This window comes from Podarcis pityusensis (assembly GCF_964106645.2).
Source record: "Podarcis pityusensis genome assembly, chromosome: 2".
In the NCBI taxonomy this organism is placed as follows: domain Eukaryota; kingdom Metazoa; phylum Chordata; class Lepidosauria; order Squamata; family Lacertidae; genus Podarcis; species Podarcis pityusensis.
The window spans coordinates 5,096,788-5,124,511 of NC_138029.1; the positions used below are offsets into that span (position 1 = coordinate 5,096,788).

The following is a 27,724-nucleotide window of genomic DNA, read 5'->3' on the forward strand; positions in this document are numbered from 1 at the left end:
TTGTATAACAAACTTGCTTCTCAAAAAAAATAAAATCAGTTTTTTGTGATAAGGAAAATGACAAGAAAATGCACTGGAAAGTGTGGGACAATACCCACAAACAAATAAGCATGAATGCTCAATAACTATGTCAGCTGGAACATGGGCATAGCCAGGATTTTTGTTAGGAGGGGCAATTGCGACGTGATTAGTCAGTTAGTGAAGTATTTCTGTTGTTTAACTTGATGGGAGGCAGCTGCCCCTCCCTATCCCACCCCCGGCTACACCCATGTCCGGAAGTGCCTTCAGAGTCCCCAAGGGAGCTCCAAACTTACATTCCTGGGAGTGCAAAGCAAGCAGTTTTGCCATTAGCCATGTTAGTTGCTCAGGGGCCCCACCAAACTTCCATTCCATTCCATTACACACTTCAATGCACATTGTGGCCACACAGGATCCTGCTTTCCATACTGCTTGTGCCTGCAAAAGTTTTGAGACAGCCACATTGCTTCATGTTCACTCAGCACAGATCCCATAACATCCTCCTGAAGTCCCATAGCTTTTTATGCCACAAATGTCCTGGTTTATTTTTGTCCTGCTTCTGTTGCACTATAGCTCCTCCAAACAGCAATAATGTGGTAGCATTGGAGACCCATCACAGAATAAATCCACCACTATTGCACTATCATTGTGTCAAGAACATGTTGCAGAATAAAGCACCAGTCACAATAAAGCACCAGTCTGGAGAAGCCCTAAAAGAGACCCAGAACTACACAAGAATGAAATGAGATAAAATGCAGCCCTAACTCCATTCTAACACCTTCTTTCCAACTCTGCCTCCCAACTTCAGGATGGGAATTAAATTATCCTCTTTGGCATTGTTCTTCCTTGTTACCTAAAATCTTAGAAATATGCAACAAGGCTTAAATAACCTATGTTATTAATGTTCCAAAGCAGCTGAAAACATTGTCAAATGAAAAGGATTTTGAGAAATGCCTGAAGATTTAAAATGGGGGTGGGGAGGGGAAGAATGAGGTGAGGAAAGGAGAGCAGCCTCTTTCCCCCCCTTTTAATAAACCCTTTAGAAAAGATTTACAGTGCCGATAAGTGAACAAAGAGCTAAGATGAAAATAGATCTGAGACTCGGAGCTGCTATAGATCCGTTTAATATAGGTGTTTGTTACTTTTCAAAGACAACCGGGAAGGCTCCAGCAAGGTATTAATGTGGGGCCCCAGTCAACCTGGAAGACTAAGGTGAGGGGAACTGAAAACTAAACAGGTACCAAGGGGTAGAAGCAAATAGGGTGCCCAAGGGCCAAGGTGCACATATAATTCTTGAATTGGGGAAAACCTAACAAGGAAAAGTGTCATTGCAATGCACACTACGGCACTTATGCTGACCCCAGTGCTGTGCGACTGGTTTCCTCTTAGTTTGCTGGTTTGTGACGCTGCTGGAAAGGCAGGCAGGAACACAGGATAGGTCAGCCAGCCCCACTCCATCTGTCTGGGCACGTCACAAACTCCCACCTGCCCTGGCTGTGGCACCTGTGCTGCGGGTTGGTCGCCCACATCCTAACACCTGAGAGACCCTACACATTTTACTTATTTGAAATGCTTCAAGTGTCCCACTGATAACATGGCTACCCCAAGGGTCTGGTGGGAATGCCAGACAGTGGCAGCAAAGTCAGGCCAAGACAGTGTGGGGCCCTTTTGAGTCCCCCCAAACCCCTAGCCAGTGCCCAACCTGGCCAAACTCTGGCACTTGGCTTGCTCCCAGGGACTGTGCTGAATGCAGAATCACCCTACTGTACTAAAAGGGTAAAGGTACCCCTGACCGTTAGGTCCAGTTGTGGATGACTCTGGGGTTGCAGTGCTCATCTCGCTCTATAGGCTGAGGGAGCCGGCGTTTGTCCACAGACAGCTTCCGGGTCATGTGGCCAGCATGACTAAGCCGCTTCTGGCGAACCAGAGCAGCATACAGAAACAGCATTTACCTTCCCACTGGAGCAGTACCTATTTATCTACTTGCACTTTGATGTGCTTTCAAACTGCTAGGTTGGCAGGAGCAGGGACCGAGCAACGGGAGCTCACCCTGTCGTGGGGATTCAAACCACCGACCTTCTGATTGGCAAGCCCTAGGCTCTGTGGTTTAGACCACAGCGCCATCCGCTACTGGACCTTATTTTTCCTGAAATTATCCTGAGATTCCATATAAGTTTTGTAGTCCCAGGTTTTTTCAACATGGTTGGGAAACACTGCTTGCTTTCTGTAATGTTCACCATCCTGAATGGGGTTGTCTAGGCCAAATTCTTATTTTCATAACTGTTCCTGAGAAATCTGGTACTTGCCTCTCATTGGGACAATGGTGAACTTTCCCTCTTCCTTCTCTTCCCCCACCCACACATTCCATTCTATGCGACAATTTCATGCTGCTAGCTCCTTTCCTATCTGTCACACCCAATTTGGCATTGCTGCTTCGAGGGGAGAGATGTCCGTTATTATTTTTGTCTGAAGCGCCATCAGCGGCTCGTCCCCCAAGCTGAGATTTGTTGTCATCCACCTACAGAAGCTGCAGCTGTCACACTGAATTCCACTGCCCACTCCGGCCAGGAAGTCGATTCGGAAGGGAGCTTGGCAGGTGTGAACTTGCCCCTCGCCCTCCTCCACACGATGTGGAAAGCGCACGTTCCCACAATGCACCTCTCTGAATACTGTTTTGCTCTGGTTAAGACCATATGGAACCCTTACATTCTATCACTTTCTTCATCAGCCACTGGGGTCAAATAATCTTATGTACATCTGTTAAGTTTCACCCTGTAGCTAAAACAGCCCCCGGAGGGACTAAGACTGAAAAACAAAACCACCCAGTGATTATGGTTCTTTTCCCATTTGTGAAGGACAGGAAGTCTGTTACAGTAATACAGGGATGAGGAGCCTGAGGGCTTTGATATTACTGGACTGCAGCTCCTTTCATCCCTGACCACGGATCGTGCCGGCTGGGGCTGAGAGTCCAAAAGCATTTGGAGGATCACAGGGCAACCACCACTGCAGTAAACTTTCACCTGACGCAGTAAATATTTGAGGCAATATTTCCAAAAGAGCATTGACATGCGTCTACAGCAGCATAACACAAACATTATTGGGCTGTATTTGCGGGATTCAAGTCCCTCCCAACCTCTACTGAGTGGTTCTCAAAGGGCGTGGTGCACCACACGGCAAGTGGTAGGGAAGATTCAAGGACAAAGAAACATTTAAGCATTGCTGTGCTGTATAGTATAGTATCAAAAATGTTTTTCTATTTGCAGAATATGGATAGATATATTTTCAAAATGGGAGCAGGAGCAGTGATACTGCAAGCTCACACCTCTCATTGAGTTTGCATACATAATTAAAGTATGTCTAGGGTTGCCATACACCTGGGAATTCCCAGACATGTCATCTTTTGGGAGGCCTACATACCCCTCTGGGGGGAATTTTACCTTTTAAAGCAAATGTCCGGGATTTGGGTTGGGGGGCGGCCTGGGGTGTACGGGTGGCTCTGCTTTAGGCTCTGGCTCAGAGCAGCTAAATTGCAGCTTGGAAGCCAAATCATGTGCAGTTCTGACTCTATTCTTGAAATTAAAACAATGTTGTGCTGCCAAATACAGCCGTTCTTTCCAAGGATATCAGGACAAAAGGAATGAGGAGGTGGAAGGGGAACCAAAACAGTTTTATTAATAAATAAAAAGCAGGCATGCAAAGCATAAAATAAAACATACCCAACAGGGGCCACCCAATCTCCCCTTCAGCTGCCCGGAGCCCTAGGTAGAGCACAGGAGAAAGACCCCAACCGTCAGGTCCTTTGATCTGGGTAGAAGCTCTCTGGGCCCCTCCCCCTATGGCTTTTACAGCCTGCCTTGATGTAATCCAGTGCACCTGGCATTACTCAGGATTAGCCCAGGACCCTGAGATGGAACTAATACAGAGCGGCTGAGAGTCTCCCACTACCTGCAGCCGGGCATCCAGCCAGCACTTGCAACACAGAAGAACCCAAGAAACTCCCGACAGGTGTGTGAAACACCAGAATCCAGCAGCACTGAAACTGGGGATGTTAAAGGGAAAGGGACATGCCACCTAACTCCTCGAAATACAATTGTCTTCCGCATTTCCACTACAAATGTCCAAACACTTGTTAAAATATTCAAAAGCTTTTACTTGCAGACCATATGGTTAAAGAAGAATATATGCAAAGTATTTACATTCACATGCTTATCCAAGCATGGACTTAGTTTTCCTTAGCTGAAGATCACAGCTTCTGTGTTTTTTCCTCTTTCCAGTCCTTGCCCTCAGCCTTCTGCACATGACCAGCTGGGCCAGGGAGCTCCTTCTGAGAGGTTTCCACCTTATCCTTCCAGCAGACTTCTCCTGACTGGGAGAACACCAACGTCTGCATTTCTTTCTGCCACAAACATTCACACAGAAACATGGGCCTCCTCGCCTCTATTGTGTCTCCTCTTCAGAGTTCATGGACATGCAGCTATTATAATCAAGTCACTCATACTCAAAACAAAATGGAGAATGGAATAAGGACACCTTCCATGTGACCAGAGTTAACCGATCACACAAGAGTTACTGAGAAACATTCCAGAATTAAACACACAGTAATGTGTACAGTTAAACATTCCTAATTTCAGTAAATTAAATTGTTACAAGGTACTTTACAAGATACATATATAAGAGGCTTGTTTGTAATTATATTTTGGGAAGGATTCATGTTCTTATGTAGCTGCACTGTTTTATACTTTCTGGATGCTCCGTGATCGTATCCTGAAGTAGTTGTGTTCTGGGTTATCAATTGAGTACTGCTAGTTGTTGTTTCTCTTTGTTTTCCAATTTATTTCTTGTCAATAAAACATTTGGTGTGGCACAATCAAATTTTTATTCTGAAAGTGTGTGTGGCCCAGAAAAAAAGTTTGAGAACTACTGGTGTACATAGAATCATAGAATCATAGAGTTGGAAGAGACCACAAGGGCCATCGAGTCCAACCCCCTGCCAAGCAGGAAACACCATCAGAGCACTCCTGACATATGGTTGTCAAGCCTCTGCTTAAAGACCTCCAAAGAAGGAGACTCCACCACACTCCTTGGCAGCAAATTCCACTGTCGAACAGCTCTTACTGTTAGGAAGTTCTTCCTAATGTTTAGGTGGAATCTTCTTTCTTGTAGTTTGGATCCATTGCACTTCTACATTTCAGACTGATTTAACAATCATTCCCCATCCTCAAGAAACCCTGGGAACATAGATTTATTAAGACACATCACATTTAAAATTCACTGCACTCTCACCAAAACATGGCTTCCAAGATTCTTTGGGAGAAGCCATGGCTGTTAATATAGTATAAAATCAATACACACATATAGCCACTGGCTAAATCAGGGCATGTCTTTAAATTAAATATCTTTAATACGGTCAATGACCAGCAAGAATCAGGGCATGTCATTAAACCATGACTTAGCAATCTGAGAGTGTGACATGACGAGCATTGGGCTTCCGTTCACCTCCCTTATTCATGTGCAAGGGGCAGAAATTTAAAGCTTCTGGGCATGGTTTGTAACAAGCCACACTTTCCTGGTTCATCTGAATCTTATTATTAATTTTTTATTTGTGAATTTAACAAGAAGAGGAAAGATGAGAGAAAAAGATAAAATAACATTTTAAAAAAAGAGATAAATAATATTGATAAACAATAATATACAAATAATATTAGACCACCATTAGTACATGAATCTTAAACCAAACATATAAATTAATTTAAGCCCTCCAGATGTCCAAATAGGTATCCACAGAAAATTCCTATATGAAATATTTCTGAATGCAGCCAAGGTAATAAGGTCCTTGGGCCACTGTGTGATAGATGGTGGTTTTTATCCTTCCAGAGTTGAAGTCTCTTAGCTACCAGAAGTGCTTACAAAATCCACTTTTGTAGTCCATCCATGAGTCCCTATACTATAGGTAAATGGTTCAGAAGTACATTCCTTTCATCTGAATCTGAGAAACTGCAGTTGGTACACATCCTGGTTTCTGAACCAAGTATGGTTTGTGCAACCCAGTGTTTCCACAACTGTTCACCACTGCTTTACATTTCCTCCCCTTGTGCATAAAGATGGAGGAAAGCACAAGAACTCAAACTTGTTGAGGTTACTAATCCCATAATGCTAAAACATTGTTTAGAATTACATCTGAATTTTGTCAATATGACATGGGGAAACTGACAATAAGGGTAGAGGGAAAGGCGTATCCCCCTAAAAACTGAGACAAGCCAACAATTGCAAAGCAATCCTGGACTTCTGTGCTCACCTTCAGGTTTGTAAACACATTCCGCTATATAGAAAGCACAGTGTATTGGGCAAATAACCCAGTAGTGTATCTATTAAGCGAACACTTCGTAAGCATTTGAATGTCTTGACACGTGTCTGATTATGTGACATTCTTCTTCATTCAGACATCATTCAGGAAAGTGTAAGATGCAAACAGGGCCTCAGGTAATGAATTCCCCTATTTCTGCTGACTCACAAGAACATAAGAAGAGCTCCGCTGGATCATGCTAAAAGTCATCGAGTCCAGAATCCTGTTCTCACAGCAACCAACCAGACGCCCATAGGAAGCCTATTAAATAGGCATGAAGGAAGCAAGTTCATCCTCTCCCCTGGTTCTCCAGAAATGGTATTTCCGTCATGCTCCCTCTAATACCACAAGTAGTACACAGCTATCATGACAAGTAGCCTTTGAGAGCTTTGTCTAATCCGCTTTTAAACTCATCTCAAATTGGCGACCAACACCACATCTTGTGGCAGCAAATTCCATACATTCAGCTATGCACTGTTTGAAGGTGTACTTCAGCTTTACTCTGGATTTTCAGCCTACCTGTGCAGCATTGCAAACAAATATAGCATCAATCCTTGCTTTTACCTGCAGTTATGTGTCAAATTCTACTGCTGGAGAGCTCTGTGTCGCAAGGATGCCACATTTAACTGAGCTGGAGAAGCAAGCTCCCCACCCAGCAGGTGTCTAGGGGGCCACATCACCCCCCCAACCTCCCCACTGGTTTTTATGGGAGATGCAGGAATGGTTGGGAAACGGTCCTCACAAGACTAGCAGCTGGTTTCTTTCGTTATATATATATTAAATTTCTCAGATCCTCACCATCTGATCCTAATTGTCATCAATATCGCCATTAGGTAGAGTTACAGCTGGGCATGGGGTGGAAGAAGTAGCGCTTATGGGAGTTTCTGCCTCAGGTGCTAAAATCTCTTGATTGGCCCCTGGATTGGGGGGGGGGTGCCATTTCCCGCTCTGCCTCAAGCAGCAAAATGTCTCAGCCTGCCTTTATACACGTTGCCCACCAAATTATTTCCCTAGCACCACTGCTGACACCAAGCAGCACACAGCCTTGAAAGCCCTTTCCTAATATGTTGATGCTTTCCTCTCCCAAATCCTTTCCTACATGAAAATAGCTGCCCCCGCTTCCTAAACACCCTCGTTATCCAAATCTCTGTTCCAAAGTGACCAAAGGTCACTGCTGCCCAGGCAGGGCACAGCTGATCCGCTAATCTGACTGAGTGTGGTGGGTAACACTGATATTTAAGGGAAGAAGTACTTAAAAAACAAACAAACCATTTTTATGCCACCTTTACACAATCAAAGTGGTTCACACAAATTGGAAGGTGGCAAGGAGAACAATAACTTCCAATAATTGTATCTAAACAGAAACACCGAGCACAAACAAAAAACCAGAATAAGCTGAAACCAGAATAATACTTACTAGGCAGATCTCAACAGCCGAATGCCCTCCAGAACAAATACTTTATATATCTTTGTTTCCCAGCAGCAGCCACAGTTCACCCCTTTGCCTGATTAAGTGTATCACGTCCTAGCCTTGAAAATGGTTCCGTATTTGGGGTGTGGGGAGTGTGGTGGGCTGCATTTGAGACACCCAAGGGCCTGAGATAGTATACGTTGCCTCATTTAGTTCTCTGGGATCACTTCAAAAAGACTAATAACATAATACGTTCAAGTTTAATTTATAGAAAGAAGAACCCTGAAAAGTGAGAGCAAAGAGGGAGCCTTGGAGTTGGCCATCAAAAGGAGCACCTGAGCAGCAGAGAGAGCAGGCCCACAGATCACCTGGGCACAATCTTCCCCACGAGGGTGAATTGCATTGTATCTCTTTCTCGCTATTAAAATAAATGTTATTTTTCAGTCTTTCAGAAATATTTTGACAAATCAACATACAATCCAACATTTTCTAACAAATATGTATATTTTGACTTTCCCCCATTCCTTTTGTGGTTTTAATTTTTTTTTTAATTTGTAACACTTCATCTCCTTCAGTACTCCAATTATTAATTACTCCCTAGTTATCCTTTGCATTGTATCTCTTTCTACATAGTAATTATTTATTCATTTTATAAAAATCTGTGTCCTTTTTTATGGTGAAACGTGAAACATGTCCTTTCTTTTTGCATCATGTAACTGGTGCCCTTAATCTGAACAGAGGTGCCACTTCAGACAGGGGTGCCAACTAGAAAAAATATTGAGGGGGGGAGGGAATCAATCACATGATGTGGCACCTGCACAGCATTTTTTGGAGGGCGAATATTTTATGGGGGGGGGGGTCAAATACCTCTTGGCCCCTAGGAGTTGGCTCCTATGACTTAAGATATCACTGGCTGTGATCAAGATTCTTCGGCAGGGCCCAGCTTCATTGGGGAGGGGACAGGACAAACGTGTCCCACACATATATCATGATTCCATTGCATATGTTCAATCTCATGATTTATATTTATAGCCAGACATGGCAGTAAGGTGTGTGCATGTACTGGACATTTGTTGACATACATTTTCGGCCTGTAAATCAGCACTTGTTCCCACTGTTCTTGGGATCAATGTCCCTGATTATCAATGTGGTTTTTGAGAGAGCATTAGATGTAGGAAAACACAAATGATTTCTCTGTCTCTCTAACTACAAGTCCTGGCTTAACTGCACAAAGTATATACTCCTTGTCCTAGGAAAAAGGCCTGGGGCAGCATTTTTCTCTTCAGAGTGTTGCAACACGGCTTCTGTTCCGATTGGCCCTAGCAACTCTCTCAAGATCTGAAGTTCGGCTTCATGTTCTCCCCCCATGATAAAGGGTTGCAGGCTGGCCTGGCCCCTGCCCCGGATCAAACAAGCCCCGGTAAATTGTACCTTTCTCCCTCACGCTTGGGCTCCCCACCAGAAAGATGCAAAGATCCACTCCTGGTAAACATATGACGATAAAATGGCGAAAAAGGTGGATTTTAAGAACAACTGTTGTGATTAGTTTCTTTAAGTACCTCAATAAAACAAAAGCAATGTTATCAACAGAAAACAGATCCTTCCAATCCCACTCCCTTTTAGTAAGCAAAAGGGATTTGAGCCTTTGGCATGCATACCTAATTCATACGTCAGCCTGCTGGAGTGTTTATATAACCATCGTCACTCAGGGTAAAGAACCAGGAAGCTGAACTACTGTTGCCGACGCTGCTGAGGAATAACAACATGTTATCCCAAGTATTCAGAGTTGTCTGCCCGCTTCCCACTACTTAAATGTCACCCCGTGACATTTGAATAACTTTCTTAAACACATGGTGACAGGGAACATAGTATGGGAAGGTAATGCACCACATTTTAAGTACTTTGGAAGTGATTTTGATTTGAACAAATTGCGCCAATGGTAGTTAAGGCTGCAGGCACACTGGCTCCGTGGGCAGGGCCAAAAGCTGTAGGGTGATGCCCCGCGATGAGATGAATACCATTTTAAAAATACTTAGAATATTTGTATGCTACCCATACAAAGATTATCTGGGTGGCTTATAATGTATATTTCATATACTGTACAGTAACCATGAAAAGAAAAAATACCGTATTTTTTGCTCTATAATACTCACTTTTTCCCTCCTAAAAAGTAAGGGGAAATGTGTGTGTGTCTTATGGAGCAAATGCAGGCTGCACAGCTATCCCAGAAGCCAGAACAGCAAGAGAGATCGCTGCTTTCGCTGCGCAGCGATCCCTCTTCTTGTTCTGGCTTCTGAGATTCAGAATATTTTTTTTCTTGTTTTCCTCCTCCAAAAACAAGGCGCTTCTTATGGTCTTATAGAGCAAAAAATACGGTATATAATGCAGCATTTAAACAAACAAACCTCAAGCAGCCTATAATAAAATCAATAAGACAAGACTCTCAGTCAGCACTAAAAATGCGAAGAGATTTTTAAATAATTTTAAAGGCCTGGGAAAATAAAAAGATCTTCACCTGGCACCAACACCAAGTACATGCCAGGTGGTGAAAGAATACCAGCTAGCGTGGCACCATCGAAAAGCCTGTGGTTCACAGCAAACTGCTGTATCTGGTCAGTGCAAGGATTTCTGCCCTACACATACCCCAGTCTGGGCATATGCCCACCTACAACATCATTGGGCACTTTCCCAAAATTTCAGATATGCCCACTTGCCCAAAAGGATTGGCAACCCCTGTGAGGGCAGCAAATGTGTTGCACTCCAGATATTGTTGGATTACATCTTGGATTACATCTTGCATCATTCCTGCCCACTGGCCATGCAGGTTAGGGCTGATGGGAACTGGAGGCCAACAACATCTAGAAGGCACCATATTGAATCATAGAATCATAGAATCATAGAGTTGGAAGAGACCACAAGGGCCATCGAGTCCAACCCCCTGCCAAGCAGGAAACACCATCAGAGCACTCCTGACATATGGTTATCAAGCCTCTGCTTAAAGACTTCCAAAGAAGGAGACTCCACCACACTCCTTGGCAGCAAATTCCACTGTCGAACAGCTCTTACTGTCAGGACGTTCTTCCTAATGTTTAGGTGGAATCTTCTTTCTTGTAGTTTGGATCCATTGCTCCCTGTCCGCTTCTCTGGAGCAGCAGAAAACAACCTTTCTCCCTCCTCTATGTGACATCCTTTTATATATTTGAACATGGCTATCATATCACCCCTTAACCTCCTCTTCTCCAGGCTAAACATGCCCAGCTCCCTTAGACGTTTCTCATAAGGCATCGTTTCCAGGCCTTTGACCATTTTGGTTGCTCTCCTCTGGACATGTTCCAGTTTGTCAGTGTCCTTCTTGAACTGTGGTGCCCAGAACTGGACACAGTACTCCAGGTGAGGTCTGACCAGAGCAGAATACAGTGGCACTATTACTTCCCTTGATCTAGATGCTATACTCCTATTGATGCAGCCCAGAATTGCATTGGCTTTTTTTAGCTGCTGCATCACACTGTTGGCTCATGTCAAGTTTGTGGTCAACCAAGACTCCTAGATCCTTTTCACATGTACTGCTCTCAAGCCAGGTGTCACCCATCTTGTATTTGTGCCTCTCATTTTTTTTTGCCCAAGTGCAATACTTTACATTTCTCCCTGTTAAAATTCATCTTGTTTGTTTTGGCCCAGTTCTCTAATCTGTCAAGGTCGTTTTGAAGTGTGATCTTGTCCTCCGGGGTGTTAGCCACCCCTCCCAGTTTGGTGTCATCTGCAAATTTGATCAGAATGCCCTTGAGTCCATCATCCAAGTCGTTGATAAAGATGTTGAATAAGACCGGGCCCAAGACAGAACCCTGTGGCACCCCACTAGTCACTCTTCTCCAGGATGAAGAGGAACCATTGATGAGCACCCTTTGGGTTCGGTCAGTCAGCCACTTACAAATCCACTGAGTGGTAGCATAGTCAAGACCGCATTTTACCAGCTTCTTTACAAGAATATCATGGGGCACCTTGTCAAATGCCTTGCTGAAATCAAGGTAGGCTACACCCACTGCGTTCCCTTCATCTACCAGGCTTGTAATTCTGTCAAAAAACGAGTTGGAAGGGATATTGGGCTATCCCTGCTATAGACCATGGCACCTCCCCCCCTTCCTGACTCTTGAATCAGTGCTAGCAATGTACCAAGTACCCAGGAGGACACTGCTGGCAAACTCCTCCCAGTCCCTCCATCCAGGTCTCAATGACACCAACCAGATTTGCCCCGGCACCCACAGTTTAATCAATGATTAGATATTTTATTGTGGACTAAGCCAGGGACTTAGCTACCGTATTTTTCACCCTATAGGACGCACTTTTTCCCCTCCAAAAATGAAGGGGAAATGTGTGTGCGTCCTATGGGGCGAATGCAGGCTTTCGCTGAAGCCTGGAGAGCGAGAGGGGTCGGTGCACACCGACCCCTCTTGCTCTCCAGGCTTCAGGAAGCTATCCGCAAGCCTGCAGAGCCCGGCGGGAACTCCTGCGGGCTCTGAAGGCTTGCGGATAGCTGCCTGCAGCCCGAAGCCCGGGGAGCGCGGCACTGTGCACCCCGGGCTTAGGGCAGCTATCCGCAAGCCTGCGGAGCCCAGAGTTCCTGCCGGGCTCTGCAGGCTTGCGGATAGCTGCCCTAAGCCCGGGGTGCGCAGTGGGCTACAGCGCCGTGCTCCCCGGGCTTTGGATAGCAGCAAGCTCCGGGAGCGATGGCGAGGTTGAGCGCAACCTCGCCTTCGCTCCTGGACCCCCAGCCTCAAGGCTAAAAACGAAGCCAAGACAGGGAGCGGGATCTATCCCGCTCGCTGTCATGGCTTCTTTGCTCTTTGGGGCTCGGGGGGGGATAATTCCCCCCCTTTATTTCCCCCCCCCCAAAATAAGTGCGCCCTATGGGCCGGTGCGCCCTATAGGGCGAAAAATACGGTACATCAGTAAAGGAAATGCATTTTAAATGCATTATAACACTGTGACACCAGATGGCGCTGTGGAGTTCCGTCTTTCGGCAACGCGATTTCCCACTATGAGGTTTACAACGCGTTTTGCTGAAAGTTTTTTTGACGTGTCTAGATCCAGCCCAGCAAGCATTCAGTTGATGCCCTGTGGGTATCATACTCCAACATCTGTAGAGCATCCTTTCATCTTGTGCTCTGAGGAGGGCAGAACAGAGACTGGCCCCACAATCCCATGATTTCAGAAGCTGGTGTTTTAGGGAAAGAAACACATGGCATTGTGAATGCTGTCACCCACCTCCTGGGCATTTCCCCTCCCTGGCCACCAGCCCCTTGGCATGGCCACCCTTCCTGGAAGGCCCAGTTGTTCTGAGATACTTCTATGTGGGGTGGGAGATATGTCACCCCTCACTCCGAGAGAGGGCACATTTGGCAAGAGCTCTCCCGGCACCCTCTTCAGAAAGCCAGGCAGGTGTGCCAGCTGCAAAAGAGCCAGGTGGCCAGTGAAAGGGCAAGCACCTGCTGGTGCCAGCATTAAAAGGGCAGCTTTATTGCTTCCTTGTTTGGGTTGCGTAGGATCCTGTCTTTCCTCCCCCCTCCCTTGGTGGCTCCCTCCCCGCATCCCCGCTCCCCTGCTGCTCACACACCAGGCAGAGCCCTGTCAGCCTTCAAGGGGAAAGAGGGAGAAGAAAAATAACACTTGAATATGTATTTCTGCTGAAATGAAAGAATTACTGCCCGCATATGAGGCGGCAGACACCTTAGAATATATAAGGGCATCCTCTGCATACACAAGAGGCAGGTTCTTCAAGTCAGCTTGCTTCGGGGGTAGGAACTGGAGGGCAGAGGGGCCTCTGGGAAGAATCATGTCCTTGATGGGGCAGCATCTGTCTTTAGGTAGGTGCGGGTGGCTGTGGAATATAAAGGGGATTTTGATTTTGAAGTGGATGGGTCTCCAGTTCTCTATGAAACAATTAAATGCTTGGTGATGGGATTCAAGCCCACCTGGAACTAAGTGTCTACTGCTATGAAAGACCCTCCCCAAAATCCAAGATGCGTAAGCTTTCTTAGTGGTAAGTGAAAATAACCTGGCACAAACTATGCGCATGCTTGAGGGCACTATTTTCTTTGTCAGAGAGGTCTTGAGGCACCTTAAAACATTTGTTAGGGCACACCCACCCCTCTGGAAATTGTTTTATTAATTATCACATTTCAGAGAAATTTATAAAAATAATCCTCAAAAACTTAACATGTACTAGGCGCTAAAAGCACCCCTGCCAAAAGATAGACAGTCTTCTGACATTTTTGAAATATTACCTATATAGAAAGTAAAATAGCAAGGTTAGCCTATAGTTGCATACAACCCCAGTTAGACTGATCACTATGGCTGAAAACAGATCCGAGAGCTCAGATTAAACCTTATTGTATACTGTCCCCTGGTTAGCCCCCCCCCCCATCTCTTGTTCAAACTGGAAGATTTAACATACTGCACCCTGCGATTTTGCGCATGGATCTGAACCCACTGAAGTAAACGGATTTACGCGTATGCTGCCGAGTGTGGGGAGGGGGTGGCGGGGGCAACCTTTGATGTCTTCCTTCCCCTTGAGATCACAAGTTCAAACCAACCAACCCTACTCTCTTCTGTGAAAAGTACAATTTTAACTTCTTCAGCATGTTCTCCGCCCCCCCCCCGCCCACATTTTTTTTTTTGCCCCCAGACTCTTTCCCTCCCAGGAAGAGGTGTAGGAAGAAAAATCGCAACACCCTCTCCCATCAGCGGCGGGCGGACTGGGATTGGTGAACTAGGGAATTGAGGAACATACCCCCCCCCCGCCGCCGCCAGCGCCCCCTTCCCTGCCAGCATCTTGGGCAGGGCGCATGCAACTCACGCCCGTCTCTTCTCCGCGCGCTCCCCTCCTTCCGATCAAGTGCAGAGTCAACTTTCTCCACCCCCCCCCCCGCCTCAATTCTCAGTGCATCTTGGATTGCTGCTCCGGATACCTGCTGCTCCTCCTTCCCGCACAGCTCTTTCGCGGTCTCCTTCCCACCGCAAGGATTTTGTTGTTTTCCCCTTTTTTTGTGTGTGGGGGGGTGCCTGCTGCTGCTGGTGGTCTTCCTTACTTCGCGCTCCCCACACCTCCTCCAGACCCACCTCTCTCTCTCTCTTTCTCCCCCCCCCCCCTTCTCCGCCGCGCTCTCAATGCTGGCGGAAGATTTTTGCCTTGAAACATGAAGGTCCTTATCTGGGTGCGTCTCCTCCTTAGCCAGTGGCTCTTGCAAAAGGTAAGGAGCGAGCTGGGAAAGGAGAAGGCGCGGGCGGCTTGGCTGGCTGGCTGGCTGGCGAGGGGGTCGCGGGCGGGGGAAGTTGCCGTCGCCCCAGAAGGCAGCCTTGTGCCCGAAGCAAACTTGCCCCTTGGCACGAGGGAAGGGAAAGTGGGCACCAAAGGAACCAGGAGAGATTTCTGCCCGGTCCAAAAAAAGGCTAGTACTGTGTATATGGCGAGGAGGGATTGCTTTAATTCTGGCCGCCGCCCGCATCGTTTCCCCAACTTTGACTCGACTCTGGGTTACAATTCGTTGGAATGTAAGCAGCAGAGACTTGACGCGTGTCTCGAAAGTTAAGGCAGACGCTGATTTCTGGGGAGCGGGGAGTCGTCTGTATGCATTCATTGGCGAGCTGGGCGGGCGGCTGGGTTGTGTGTGGGTTGCGCGTGTGTCCTGTTTTCTTAGCGTGGGACACAATCAGATTGTGTAGCAAGTTCGTCTCCCCCCGCCCACAAAAAAGAAATCAGCACGGAGCGCCTGTGTGGGGTGTTTGGTTTGGTTTTTTTGGCGGAGTGGGGCGAGGAAGAGAAGAGATTGCCAAGCTGTAAAAACACCTCCTCCGCTCTCGTCTGGGGCGACGGCCCGTCTGGCGGCTCCGCGGAAGGCGGCTCGCGAGACGTGAATCGTGTAAATATAGCCTGGCTGCCAATTCGGATCCTCTTCCCGCTTAGCCCGCAGACAGCGATGGGGGCGGTTAGGTGTAACTCCGGGTCAAGGCGCGCTCGCAATGCTCGCGCCGCGGCGCTTCGCAATGGCATCGTAAAAAGCCGAAGAGCGGCGGCTTGGTGACGCGCGGGCACCCCGAGGTCGAGTGGTCTGTCCAGCCGAGGGCAGCGCCGATCTTTCTTCCCGAACTCAGACGTTCATGCATCGGACGCTCGTGTCATATTCCAGTACAATATTGCGTATTCTTTCAACTCCCATAGGGCTGAAATGCGCACGGAACACGCTCGCAGGCGCGGCACAAGCGAGGCTCCGGCGCACGCCCTCACGTACCCGTTGTGTGTACAAACGCGCGCACGTGGTCGTGCCGTGCCACTTGGCTCCCGGAGGCAGGTGGATCAGTACGGAGTTGGTGTGCAAGGTTTGCACGTGGGAACACCATGCAAGCGTGAATAGAGGCACCTACACGTCCGGGTCACACCGTACAATATCGATTTCGTGCAAGGTGGTGGGAAATAGTGTGTGTGTGCTCACACATATTTCAGACGCTTGTTCTGTGAGTTGTGTGCAAAGTGCTAGACAGCTGAATAAACGTACCTAGCATTTGCTAGGATCTGGGGCTCTCAGGGCAGATCAGCCCATCCCGACCTTCCACCGCAATCCCAGCATTCAGAGTTTTATTTCCATTTCATTATCTACAAAAACTGGTTTCCACCACTTTTTCAGAACCCACTTCCACTGGCTAGGAAAAGAGGTACATTTTTCCCCTTATGACATGGCAACTCCCCTGCTCCCCTCTTTTGAGGTGCTTCTTCTGGTTCTAAACTGAGTAATTTTAGACAGAGCTTTGACCTTTTGCATTGGGTGTTCCTGTTGCGAATTTAGCTTGTCTCAAATGCCACAAGCACTGCAGAACCCTGGGAGCCACTGTCGCTTCCCCCAGAGGATCCGATGCACTATTTCCAATTTGCTCGCCTTGAGGACAGGATGGTTGTTTGCCTGGTGCAAGCCCTCATAAAAAAATCAAACTGGAACCCAGTTCAGGCACAAACCCTGCCCCCCCTGCCCTTCTGACCTTGACGCCCATCTTCTGAATTACAATCCAGTCCGAAGAGATGTCTTCCATAAAATGCATCATTCTCTCTGTTGCACATACGTATGAAAGGGGATGTAACAGCCAGTGTGTTGCTGTTGGTTCTGTTTCTCCAGCATGCTTACAGATTGTGGCATTAAGTCTTTCTTTGTGCCTAGTATAGTATACCCCTTATTGGTTAAACCAGGGCCCATTAGCTGTTCCACTTGGAGGCTTGCTCCTCTAATTTGCCCAGTTTAAACTGAGTGGAGAAGCACTTAAAGCAAAGTGTTATTAAATAATTGCAGAGGCCTTCCAACTCAGACCTCCCCCCTCCCCCCCTACTTCCATTCCCCTAGGCTTCGGGTCTTCTTTTCTTCTACCAAACATGCTGCCATATTTTTTAAAAGTGACTTTTGGGAGCAGAAATGACCTGGCCCTTGTGATTTGGAACTTTAGAACTTCCCAATTTCTCTTTAGACCAGTCAAACAATAGCTTTCAAAAAGAATCATAAAATTTTGATTCTCTTCCGTCTGCTTCATACACATCCGCTGGTGTGCAGTATGTGTGTGTGAAATAATTCTTTCACAGGTAACAGGCATTGCCGTTTTTAGTGCTTGCAAATGGGGAGTTAAGAGCTTCAGTTTCATTTTTAATTTTTTTCTCTGCCTGTGTCTTATTTTTCTTTTTATGGCATTGTAATGTTGCAGGGAGAAATAAGGAACGGGCTCATTAAGCACCAGGCCAGCGAGAATCGGATTTCATGACAATCAATTTTTACTTTTCAACAGTTTCATGAATGCAAACCCCTCCCCCACCCTCTTTTCTTTCTCAAGGAACTACATACAGACTTTTGCAAGGTTAGATCTAACTAGTTTGTCTTTCTTGGGCTCATCTTATTCTATGTAGCAAGATGGGGAGGAAAACATTATTTGGGAGCTACCCCCAGCTTTCCATCAGCCTGAGAGCATGCTTTTAAGAGGCTGTGGGGGGACCTTTGTTTTAATCAGATAACAGCGATTTTTGTTGCTGGCGTGAAAGGCAGGGAGATCAAAGGAATGAGGTGTGCTTTGGGTTTGGAAAGAAGGTTTAGCTACTGGGGTTTTTTTGAGCCCTGCATTAGAGAAAAAAACATTCAGTGAAGGTACAAATGAGATGCTTTCCTGATTCTCAAACTAGGTCTTGTGCGATGTGTGTGTAAGACAGAGAGAGAGAGAGAGAGAGAGAGAGAAGAGACACTACTGTTAGCTCAAAAAAAGCCCAACATCTGGGTGGGAAATCCGCAACCCCCCAACTACACCTCACAGGATCATCAGTTGTTTCAAATAAATATTACAAGCAAAGTTAAGGAATGAGAATCAATTCAGACACCAGTGCCTGGTCTATATTAACTTCTCAGGCTGCAAGCTGCCACTATTACTGTGGAGGTGCCCCATTAAAATGTGGGGCTGCTTTTGTGGACTTCAATTTTTTATTCAGTTCCTTTGTGGCCCTGCATCTTAGGCAGACAGCATCCCTCTTCTACTACATTTCTGATTTATCCCAACATTTTCCATGTTGTCCGTACCATTGAGACAAATGAGATTTTGCAGTTGCCTATAGAACCAAAACCTTGCTGTGAATGAATATTTAGAGCAGAGCACAGCAATATGCCATTCTTTCACCTGAGAATTTGGTTGATATTGAAGACCATTGGAAGTTTTTATTTGCCCCATCTGTGCTTCCTGGTTTCCAGTCTACCCAGCAGCAGGCAAGGAAGTCTAAGATCATGATGTGGAATCCAAAAAATAATAGCGCTGAATGTTGCAGCTGCCATGGTAGCATTTTTGGAGTTTCCCTCAAATAAACAAAAGAAAAGGAGCAGTTTGCTAGCCCTCAAGATGTGGACTCTAACTTAAAATAATGTCTGAGTGCTATCTGGTAATATTGATCTACTAACAGGGAATCGACTTCCCTAAAGTCAGGGTTCTGCTCATCTTCTTTTGTATCTTCCAAGAAGTCTGTGATCGTGTTCATGGGGATTGTGTCACCTTTTATCTTCACAAGATGATAACTAACTCAAGACTGCTCAGTGGGTTTGGAATGTAGATTTAAGGGTTTCAGATTTATTTGTTTCTTTTAAATGCAGAATTGCCAATCAAGTATATAAGTATCCTATCTGTGGCTCTGAGGATGTTGAATGTGATGCTGCCACCTCAGAGTAGACTTTGACTGAAAAGCATAGCTAAGTGAAATTTTACTCACCTATTTCTATCACTAAGATAATCAGATTCAGCTTTATGCAACCTTTGGCCATAAGGAACCCAGGATGTTGCTTAATACCAGGTCAGCTATGGACAGACTGTGGACATCATACAGTTAAAGCACATTCAACCCACATGTAAAGCACATAATTCATCCCGGAAGGATCCAGGGAACTGTAATTTTTCCTTCACAGAGCTACAGTTCCCAGCACCCTTAACAAACTACACTTCCCAGGATTATTTGAGGCTAATTGTGTGCTTTAAATGTATGGTGTGAATCCATCTAGCCCAGATGGATACCTGAGAGCAAGCCTGGGTGTGAGAAAGAACGACTTGGCATGAGTACCCTATTCATTACCAGGCTTTGCCCAGTACCAGAGCTTAGTGCTGAAAGGCTCTCTGTCCACCACCTACAGCTGTCCTTTGCAGAAAGGGCACGAGTGTCCCACAAGGCAATTGCTAACAAGCCGATGTACATTGTCTCTCTGAAGATGCTAGCATTTTGGCACATGGCAAGCTCTGCAAGGGGGTTCAGCTGAATATCTTGTTGACTCTCAGCCCAGAGTTCCCTTTCCATGCTGATCAGCCTTCAACCGGAGCATTTTGTCAAGTTGAGGTGCGAACTCTGATTATCCACAAACCAACCTGAAGTTATTTTAACAAAGTGGTGGTGGGGAAATCTACAGACTTCGATAGTTGATACTGCTTTTTGAAAACAGTTCAGTTGATGTTGAGATTCTTACCCAAATATTGTTTATGGTGTTTAACCAGCACACGGTATTTTGAGATATTTCTAACTTTGCTTTTGCAAATTGAAAAAAAGCTTATTAATGGCAGCCCCCTGTGGTTCAGCACTGTCCGGGTCAACAGGACCCTGTCCATTAACTTGTTTTGTGCTTGTGTACATTTCTGTCAGCAGATGCTGGGAGATTATGAGGAGTGGGATCTACAGCTCTGAGCTAAAAAAAAGTAAGAAATCCCCAAACATTGCAGGATGGAATAGAATAGTGCTAATCTGCTTGGTGTGCTTGCATTGTGGTTGCAAAAGAGACAGTAGAATTTTGAATTTACTTTACCAAGGACTAGTATGTTGGAGGAAAAGAGGAACTGGGTGGGTAAAACATTAGAAATAACATGACCCATAAGTGTATGAATGAAGAAGACCAAACATGTAGCAAGGAGGAAGGGTTGGGGGATGTAAAGCAAAGGTGTGGCCTTCCGGCTGTGACTGGATTCTGCTTCCCATCATTCCTAACCACTGCCTATGGTAGCCGAGGCTCATAGGATTTGGAGTCCAGCAAAATCTGGAGAGCCCCTGTGTCCCTCACTCAGCCACCGACATCCCAAGAATCTCATTTTGGAGTGTTTAGAAATTGCTACTCAATTTTGTACATTTTGTGGTGAGAGGTGTCTCTTTGTTATGAGGACCGCAATTCTGCTGCTTTTGAAGAATGAAGGCTGTACTGAACTAAAAGCGAGGGTTCAGATTCCAGAAAGCCATATTCATCTATTATAGCAATGCAGATTTCTGAAATCCAGCCTCAAATATCAACCTAATAGTGGTGTTTAAAAATGTACAGTGGAAAAACATTGAAAAGGAGAGATTTGGAAATTGCTACAGCAGAATCTCTGCCCTTCCCCTTTCCTGATTCCATCTTCGTTTCCTGTAGTTCCTCCAGTGCTTTTTTCCGGGGGGACGCGGGGTATGCATACCCCTAAACATTTTGTGAATCTTTGTACTTTTATCCATTTACTGTATTTCTTTTCCCCGATTTGAACTATAAAATGGTGAGCCAAAACTTTTAAAGGAAAAAAGCACTGAGTTCCTCCCTATGTTCCACTCATATACTGCCTCAGTTCTTTGGAGGGGCTGATGGTTGCAGCAGGAGCCAGACGACCTCAGGACTTTTAAAAAAATGATTCCTGGCCCTACAGAGGAAATGGGATTTAGTTCAGGGGTGCAGGACAAACCTCTACTTTGGTTTTTCCACTCAGTTTGCTTCAGTAGGGTGTATTTAGTGCATCACTTTTCCCCATATGAAAGTGGTTCTAATAACGTAGAGCAGGGGTCAGCAAACTTTTTCAGCAGGGGGCCGGTCCACTGTCCCTCAGACCTTGGGGGGGGGGCGGGCGGACTATATATTTTTGGGGGGGGGAATGAACAAATTCCTTTGCCCCACAAATAACCCAGGGATGCATTTTAAATAAAAGGACACATTGTACTCATGTAAAAACACGCTGATTCCCAGACCGTCTGCGGGGCGGATTTAGAAGGCAATTGGGCTGGATCTGGCCCCCCGGGCCTTAGTTTGCCTACCCATGATGTAGAGGCACCCTTGCAAAATGCAACACGTTTAACACATGTCTGTCTCTAAAGGAGTTCCACAAAATGAACATCCTATTATTTTTCTGACCCAAGGACAAAGGCATGTGTCCTCATCCTCAGATAATAATGCCTGTCCTTTTGCTGGGCTTGCTATCTTGCTGTGTTCGGCATTGCCCTGTCCTGGGGAAAGGGCTGGCTTCGTTTTCTTTTCCATTTATTACGCTCAATAGCCACTTAAAGTAGCTGATGGGTGCCTGGAGCCCCGTCTGGCCCTGCTGTTTCACAGGGTCATGCGGTGCCAGATGTTCCTGCATTTAAGCAGCTGCCGTAGCCTCATTTTGATAAAATAATAAATCCCTCCTCTTTGGCTTTAACCCCTTTCTGGCTCATACTGTAAACTGATTCCTTCCTTTTACTTTGAGATACCACTCACAGCCAGTGCTACATAGCAACTTGGAGCTATTCACGTTCACACTGGATTGACATAATGATATGAGGGGCAGGGAATTTTTTAACCAGTAGAGAAATGGGCCTGGATTGTAACTGGAGGGGGAATCTATTGAGGCCTTGAAGCTGTTAGCAGATGTATAGAAGGGATAATTTTGAAAGGGGCTGCTTTTCCTGCTATTACAGCAATATTATGGAAAAAAGGGAACACTGAAATTCCTCCTCCAGTAAAACTGATTCAGTGCACCGGAACCCGGCTTTTCTTTGAATCTTGCAACCCTGGCTGGAGTAGTAACTGGTGCTCTTGTCTATAAGACTGGCGGTGGGCACTGAAGGAGTTATGCTGCCCAATTCTGAACTGAGCAAATCTAAGAAATATTCCCCATCTCAGCAGTATTAATTAGCAAGGACACACTTCTTCATTAGCCACAGCCTTGTTAAGAGCTCATTGTCTGACTGGCTCCTCCGTATTGTAATTGGGACTGGTAGGTAAACAGACAAAACACAGTTCTTATTTTGGGAGAGAAGCAATCATGTAACATGGGAAACAGCTTTTTCTAATGGATGCAGCAGCTAGGTTCAGAAGGGCACTTGAACACCTGAGAAAATGAGAAGCAAAATTTAAAAGTGTGCGCTTGTGGACTGAAAGAGTGGGGAGCAGGCTGAGAGCCAAGATGCCTGAGGGATGTGGCTGACTCGGGCCCTCTGGAAACAAAATGGCCGCTGCATGGCTGCTACATAAAATGGCACATGTGTGACAGGCTCCCAATGGAGCAAGCTGTGCGATGCCATAATCAGTGCTGGCTCACCTTCCATACAGATGGAGTTCTAGTCGGCCTTCATGTTCTATCCTTTAATGTGTGATGGGATTCCTTCTCTAACTATTTGTTTTGCCTTTTCCTTAAGAAAGGCCCAGGCTCACATAGAACTAGTTTCATCCAAATGGCGAACACAGAGGTGGGCCTGGAGCTGGGAGGGTGAATTTCAGAAGCTTGCTTGGTCACGGACCTCCTGCCTAAGGGATGTGGCTGACTCAGGTTTGGCCAAGTTGCTCTTTGTTGGCCTCAGTATATAAAATAGAAATGGAAATGCCTTACCTCCCACACAGTTGTTGGGAAGCTGAAGATAAAGCCATAAAAACATTTTATATTATGAACAAGCAGTATGTAAACCAGGCTTCCTCAACCTCAGCCCTCCAGATGTTTTGAGACTACAATTCCCAGCATCCCTGACTACTGGTCCTGCTAGTTAGGGATCATGGGAGTTGTAGGCCAAAAACATCTGGAGGGCTGAGGTTGAGGAAGCCTGATGTAAACCATTAATAAATGCATCTGTATGAGTATGTGCCTGTCTCAGGAGGCATTAACACTTTTAGCCTTATTTAGTCAGTCCTATTTACTCTCATAGTTCCAAATTGAGTTCTGGCTCTTATATTCTTCTGTATTTTCCACCTCAGTTTAGGCTTATGCGCTCTTACTTTTTGCCCTGCTCTTTCCACACAGAGGTCTGCACTTTAGTGGTCTGTGTCTGAGTGTTGTTGTGGTTGGTTTTTTTGCCCCAAGTTTCCCCCGCAAAATCCTGCTCTTTAAAGCTCAATCGGAGCAACTGCCAATTCTGGTTTTCCACAGGTTGACTTTGCTCCAGTTGAGCTTTAAAGAGTGGGATTTTGCGGGGAAAGCCCAGGAGCAAAAAAAATGAAGAAAAAAAACTGGGGGGTGTTTGGATAGAGAGCTTTAAATTGTGGACTGTGCCTGGAAAGAGCGGAGGAGAGGTAAGTGTGGATAAGCCCTTTGTCTCATTAGACCCTCACTCATTACACATACAAAAATGTGCAAGGTAAGTATGTGCATCCAGGAATTGGGCAGGGGAAAACAACAGCGCATTGTGCAAGCCTAGAAGGCCATATTGGAGATCCAGGGGTCACTAATCTAAGCAAGCCTCGCACACCCTTTTGTCTGACTATCAAGGGGCGAGTGGACAGAAGCTGCTGTCCCTGGCTGGAGAGAACCTGCTGTGGATTTCCTTTTCTTCCCTCTCTTCCACTTTGCATCTGCATGCTCCGTGTCCACCCAGTAAGGGGAGCTCTTGATTTCTATTCCTCTCAATTTCCATTCTAGCCCCCTTTTAGCTTTAACTCAAAGAAGCTTGTTGAGAATTGGGACAAGCTGTAGTTGGCACAGCCAGTTTTCAGCCAGAATGTGGACACCTCAGAATTCCAGCTGTTTTTACTTTGTTTTACAATTTTGTTACTGGTATTTTCTTTTATATTTAAGCATAAGTTTCTAGCCCTTATGACTGTTGAGAGATGTGTTTCAGATGTACAGTGCCTTTCTAAAAACTCGCTCCTTCTGTTTATGTGTAGTTCCTTCATGGCTTCCAGTGATACTGCTCTCTGCATATACCGAACCCAAACAGTACGTCATTTGGCAACACCTGGGAGAGTGTATGGGGTGTGTGTATGTGATTCCCCCCCCCAAACTATTTTAATTGGTCAAATTTTATCTTGCCCTTTCTCCAAGGGTAGCTGATTCAGAATAAGACATGCAAAACAAACTAATTTGAAAATGTTTGAATGATAATCCATAATGTAATTGATTCTGAGTTAAAAATATTGAGTTTCCATTGTGCAGGATTTGGAGAAACAGGCCCCAGCAATACCAGGAAAAAATCCTGGGAACAATTTGGAAATCTAGGGAATCCACCTCCCTTTTCTGCCCTGTATTGATTAAATGTTAAAATATGACTACTTCATGCCTTATTACTTAAGAGTTGCCTTCTGTTCTCGTAGAGCAGGGAGAGTCATCAGGCCTAATCTGGCCTGCCAAACCTCTAGATCCATACCCACCTCCTCCCATCAGGTCCAGCCTATTCTCCCTAGACTGCTCTTTATTTGCTATTGATCTGCAATCCCTGTGCAGTTGTGCAGCACTTCCTGCCATGTGATCTCTCCCCACCCTCCAGATTCTGCTCAGCTGATTGCAGGTTTCACTATTGTTGAGCAGTAATCTTTCACTTTGTAATTTGGCTCCATTCTCCACCCATATGTCACCCCGATCACTTTGCCCAAGAGACTGTGTTCCTGGGGGGTGGGGACCCACCCCACCTTTAAAGCTATATAAAGAAGGCCTCCCACTGTTTCATGTTCCTACCTCATATTACTTCCATAGAACTGGTATATTCCATCAGCTCCCAGCATTTAATACAGCACATCCTGGCACAGCTGGGGTTCGCCCGATATCCCCAGTGGAGCAAGCCTCTCAGCTCTCACGGCACACCCATATGATTTTCCTTGGCATTGCTCTACTCCAGGGGTCAGCAATCTTTTTTAGCTGTGGGCCGGTCCACCGTCCTTCAGACCATGTGGCGAGCCAGACTATATTTTTTGGGGGAAATGAACAAATTCCTATGCCCCACAAATAACCCAGAGATGCATTTTAAATAAAAGGACCCATTCTACTTATGTAAAAACACGCTGATTCCCGGACTGTCTGCGGGCCAGATTGAGAAGGTGATTGGCCCGCATCCAGCCCACGGGTCTTAGGTTGCCTACCCCTGCCCTATTTCCTCCCAGACTGTCATCCATTCCCCTTGCCCATATCCTTGCCTGGGCAATCCAATGAATTGAAAGGGGTGGTGGTGAGGAAAATGTGATTCTAACAACCAAATACCAAGATGAAGGTCTACCAGGCTTGCGTGTTGAGCGCGCTGCTTTATGGAAGTGAGACACGGGCAACTTACACCCACCAGGAGTGACACTTCAATGCCTCAGGAAGATTTTGGGCATCACACGGCAGGACAGAGTCTCAAACAAAGATGTGCTCTTCCAAGCCCACACATTTCTGTCTCAGTGATGGCCTGGTCATGTACACAGAATGGAAAATGGCAGGATCCAAAAGGATATGCTCTACAGGGAGCTGACTTCAGGTACCAGGACTGTTGGCAGACCAACTCTGTGTTACAAAGACGTTTGCAAATGTGATGAAGGCTGGCAACATCAATGCCGCCTTGTGGCAATCCCTTGCAGATGACTGCAGTGCCTGGAGACAGACATTCAGGTCATGTATCCCCAGCAGTGACCAGAGGAGAAATGACCACTGGGAGAAGCGCAGAGAGAAGAAACACCATGGTGCATCTGTAAGAGTGAAACTTGACACCTTCAGGTGTCTCACCGGCAATAAAATATGTTTCTCCCATATTGTTCTCTACACCCACAGCAGGAGCTGTAACTCTCCAACAGTTTTGTCTCTCAGGACAAATCAGTGCCAACAACAACAAAATTCCTCCACCAGTTCTGCATAACTGGAGTGGTGGTGTTGGTGTTGAAAGGCTGCCAGAAGAAATCGCAATGGCATGAGCACCAAGACGATGCAGAGGAGCAACCCCTGAAACCAGATGTTGTAAACCAGATGTTGTCTTGCATCTGCCTTGCATGATCTGCTCCCCCCCCCATTCTAATGTGTGCATAGGTAGGTAGGTAGCTAGGTAGGTAGATGGATAGATGGATTGGATCAAGGTCCAGCTAATCTAGGACTCATTGCAAGGTGGTCTTCTAGAAACTGACCTGTAGACCACCAGTAGACCATGATCAACCTTCTGACTCCCCCTGCAGGGTGCAAAACAACAACAACCCTGGGGCAAAATCACAGCAAGGGATTTTTATAAGACTGGGTTTGTCAAGAGGCCCGAGAACCAAGTTGTCTGGCTTAGGCTCCCCCAATTTGGGACTACATCTGCTCTGTCTAGGTAAGGTTTGAGTATGTAAATGTCACTCTTATTTGAATTCTATCTAAAAGTAAAAGGTAAGGTAAAGGACCTCTGGATGGTTAAGTCCAGTCAAAGGCAGCTATAGGGTTACGATGTTCATCTCGTTTTCAAGCCAAGGGAGCCGGCATTTGTCCACAGACAGCTTTCTGGGTCATGTGGCCAGCAGGACTAAACTGCTTCTGGTGCAACAGGACACCGTGGCGGAATACAGAGCGCACGGAAACACCGTTTACCTTCCCACCACAGCGGTGCCTATCTATCTACTTGCACTGGTATGCTTTCAAAGTGCTAGGTTGGCAGAAGCTAGGGCAGAGCAACGGGAGCTCACCTCTTTGCGTGGATTTGAACCATCGACCTTCTGATCGGCAAGCCCAAGATGCTCAGTGGTTTAGACCACAGCGCCACCCGCGTCCCTGAATTCTAGCTATTGTTGCTATTGCCATACACAACTGTCAAGGGCACTTCTCAGACAAGGAATACACATGGCAGATAGTTAAGTATTTCTTGTCAAAGATAGCTCAGTCACTTCTACATCTCTGGATATCTACACACCCCAATCTAAAGGCTAGGCAACTATTCTCAGGTCTGCATTCTATGGAGTAGTTGCAGCAACAGGGGACCATTCCCTCTCCACCAGCTTATGCACCTTCCTCCGAGGGGCTGTGTGCATGCAGCTGGAGACTGTGCCTGTATGGAAACTTTCTCTGTGCATCCTGTTTCAATTCCCTCCTCGTTCTGGGAGAGTGGTGCAGGAAAGGGTGGAGAAGCACCTTCTCTTGCCTGACCTGCCTTTTTCTCCTCTTCTGACCCATCCTGTGCTCCAATTTCCAGCTCCGAAGCTTCCTCATGCCTCTGATTCTTGCATCCTGCCTGGTACAGGTCCCCACAAATCATTGCCCCTCTCTCAGAAATTGCATCTCCTTAACTGGGAGAGGGGGAAAAGTAATTCAGGGGTGGGGTGGGGAGTGTCTGAGTAGATTTAACCTACTTCCTAACATGCCCTAAAGATAAGTGCTTAGTGATCTCTACAGCAACACCCTTATTTCAGCTTGCTGCTCAATTGAGCACAACCAAAGCCATTTTGCTTCCGGTGGCCCAAACAGTGCCTGCTTCCACCGACTCCTGCATGCCAAAGGCGCATCTGAAT

The 27,724-nt window shown here is 46.1% G+C and overlaps 1 protein-coding gene and 1 long non-coding RNA gene across 5 annotated transcripts in view; both read left to right on the forward strand.

The window, feature by feature from the left end:
- The first annotated feature begins 14,906 nt into the window (after positions 1-14,906).
- NXPH4 (neurexophilin 4) overlaps positions 14,907-27,724 on the forward strand; it is an 81,398-nt gene continuing 68,580 nt past the window's right edge. Inside the window, exon 1 of one of the 3 annotated variants that reach the window (XR_013981586.1) lies at positions 14,907-15,019. Coding sequence is in view for 1 of the 3 variants with exons in the window: in XM_080990507.1 (XP_080846633.1) it covers positions 14,966-15,019 (54 nt within the window). In the remaining 2 variants the exon portion in view is untranslated. The other 2 variants (XM_080990507.1, XR_013981587.1) reach the window with 2 other exon arrangements.
- On the forward strand, positions 15,991-20,560 carry LOC308468679. 2 transcript variants are annotated; one of them, XR_013981809.1, is made up of 3 exons: positions 15,991-16,246; positions 17,519-17,657; positions 19,960-20,560. It is a non-coding gene; the product is annotated as an uncharacterized lncRNA (long non-coding RNA). The 2 variants fall into 2 exon arrangements; XR_013981810.1 differs by having other exon boundaries at positions 15,991-16,229; positions 17,508-17,657.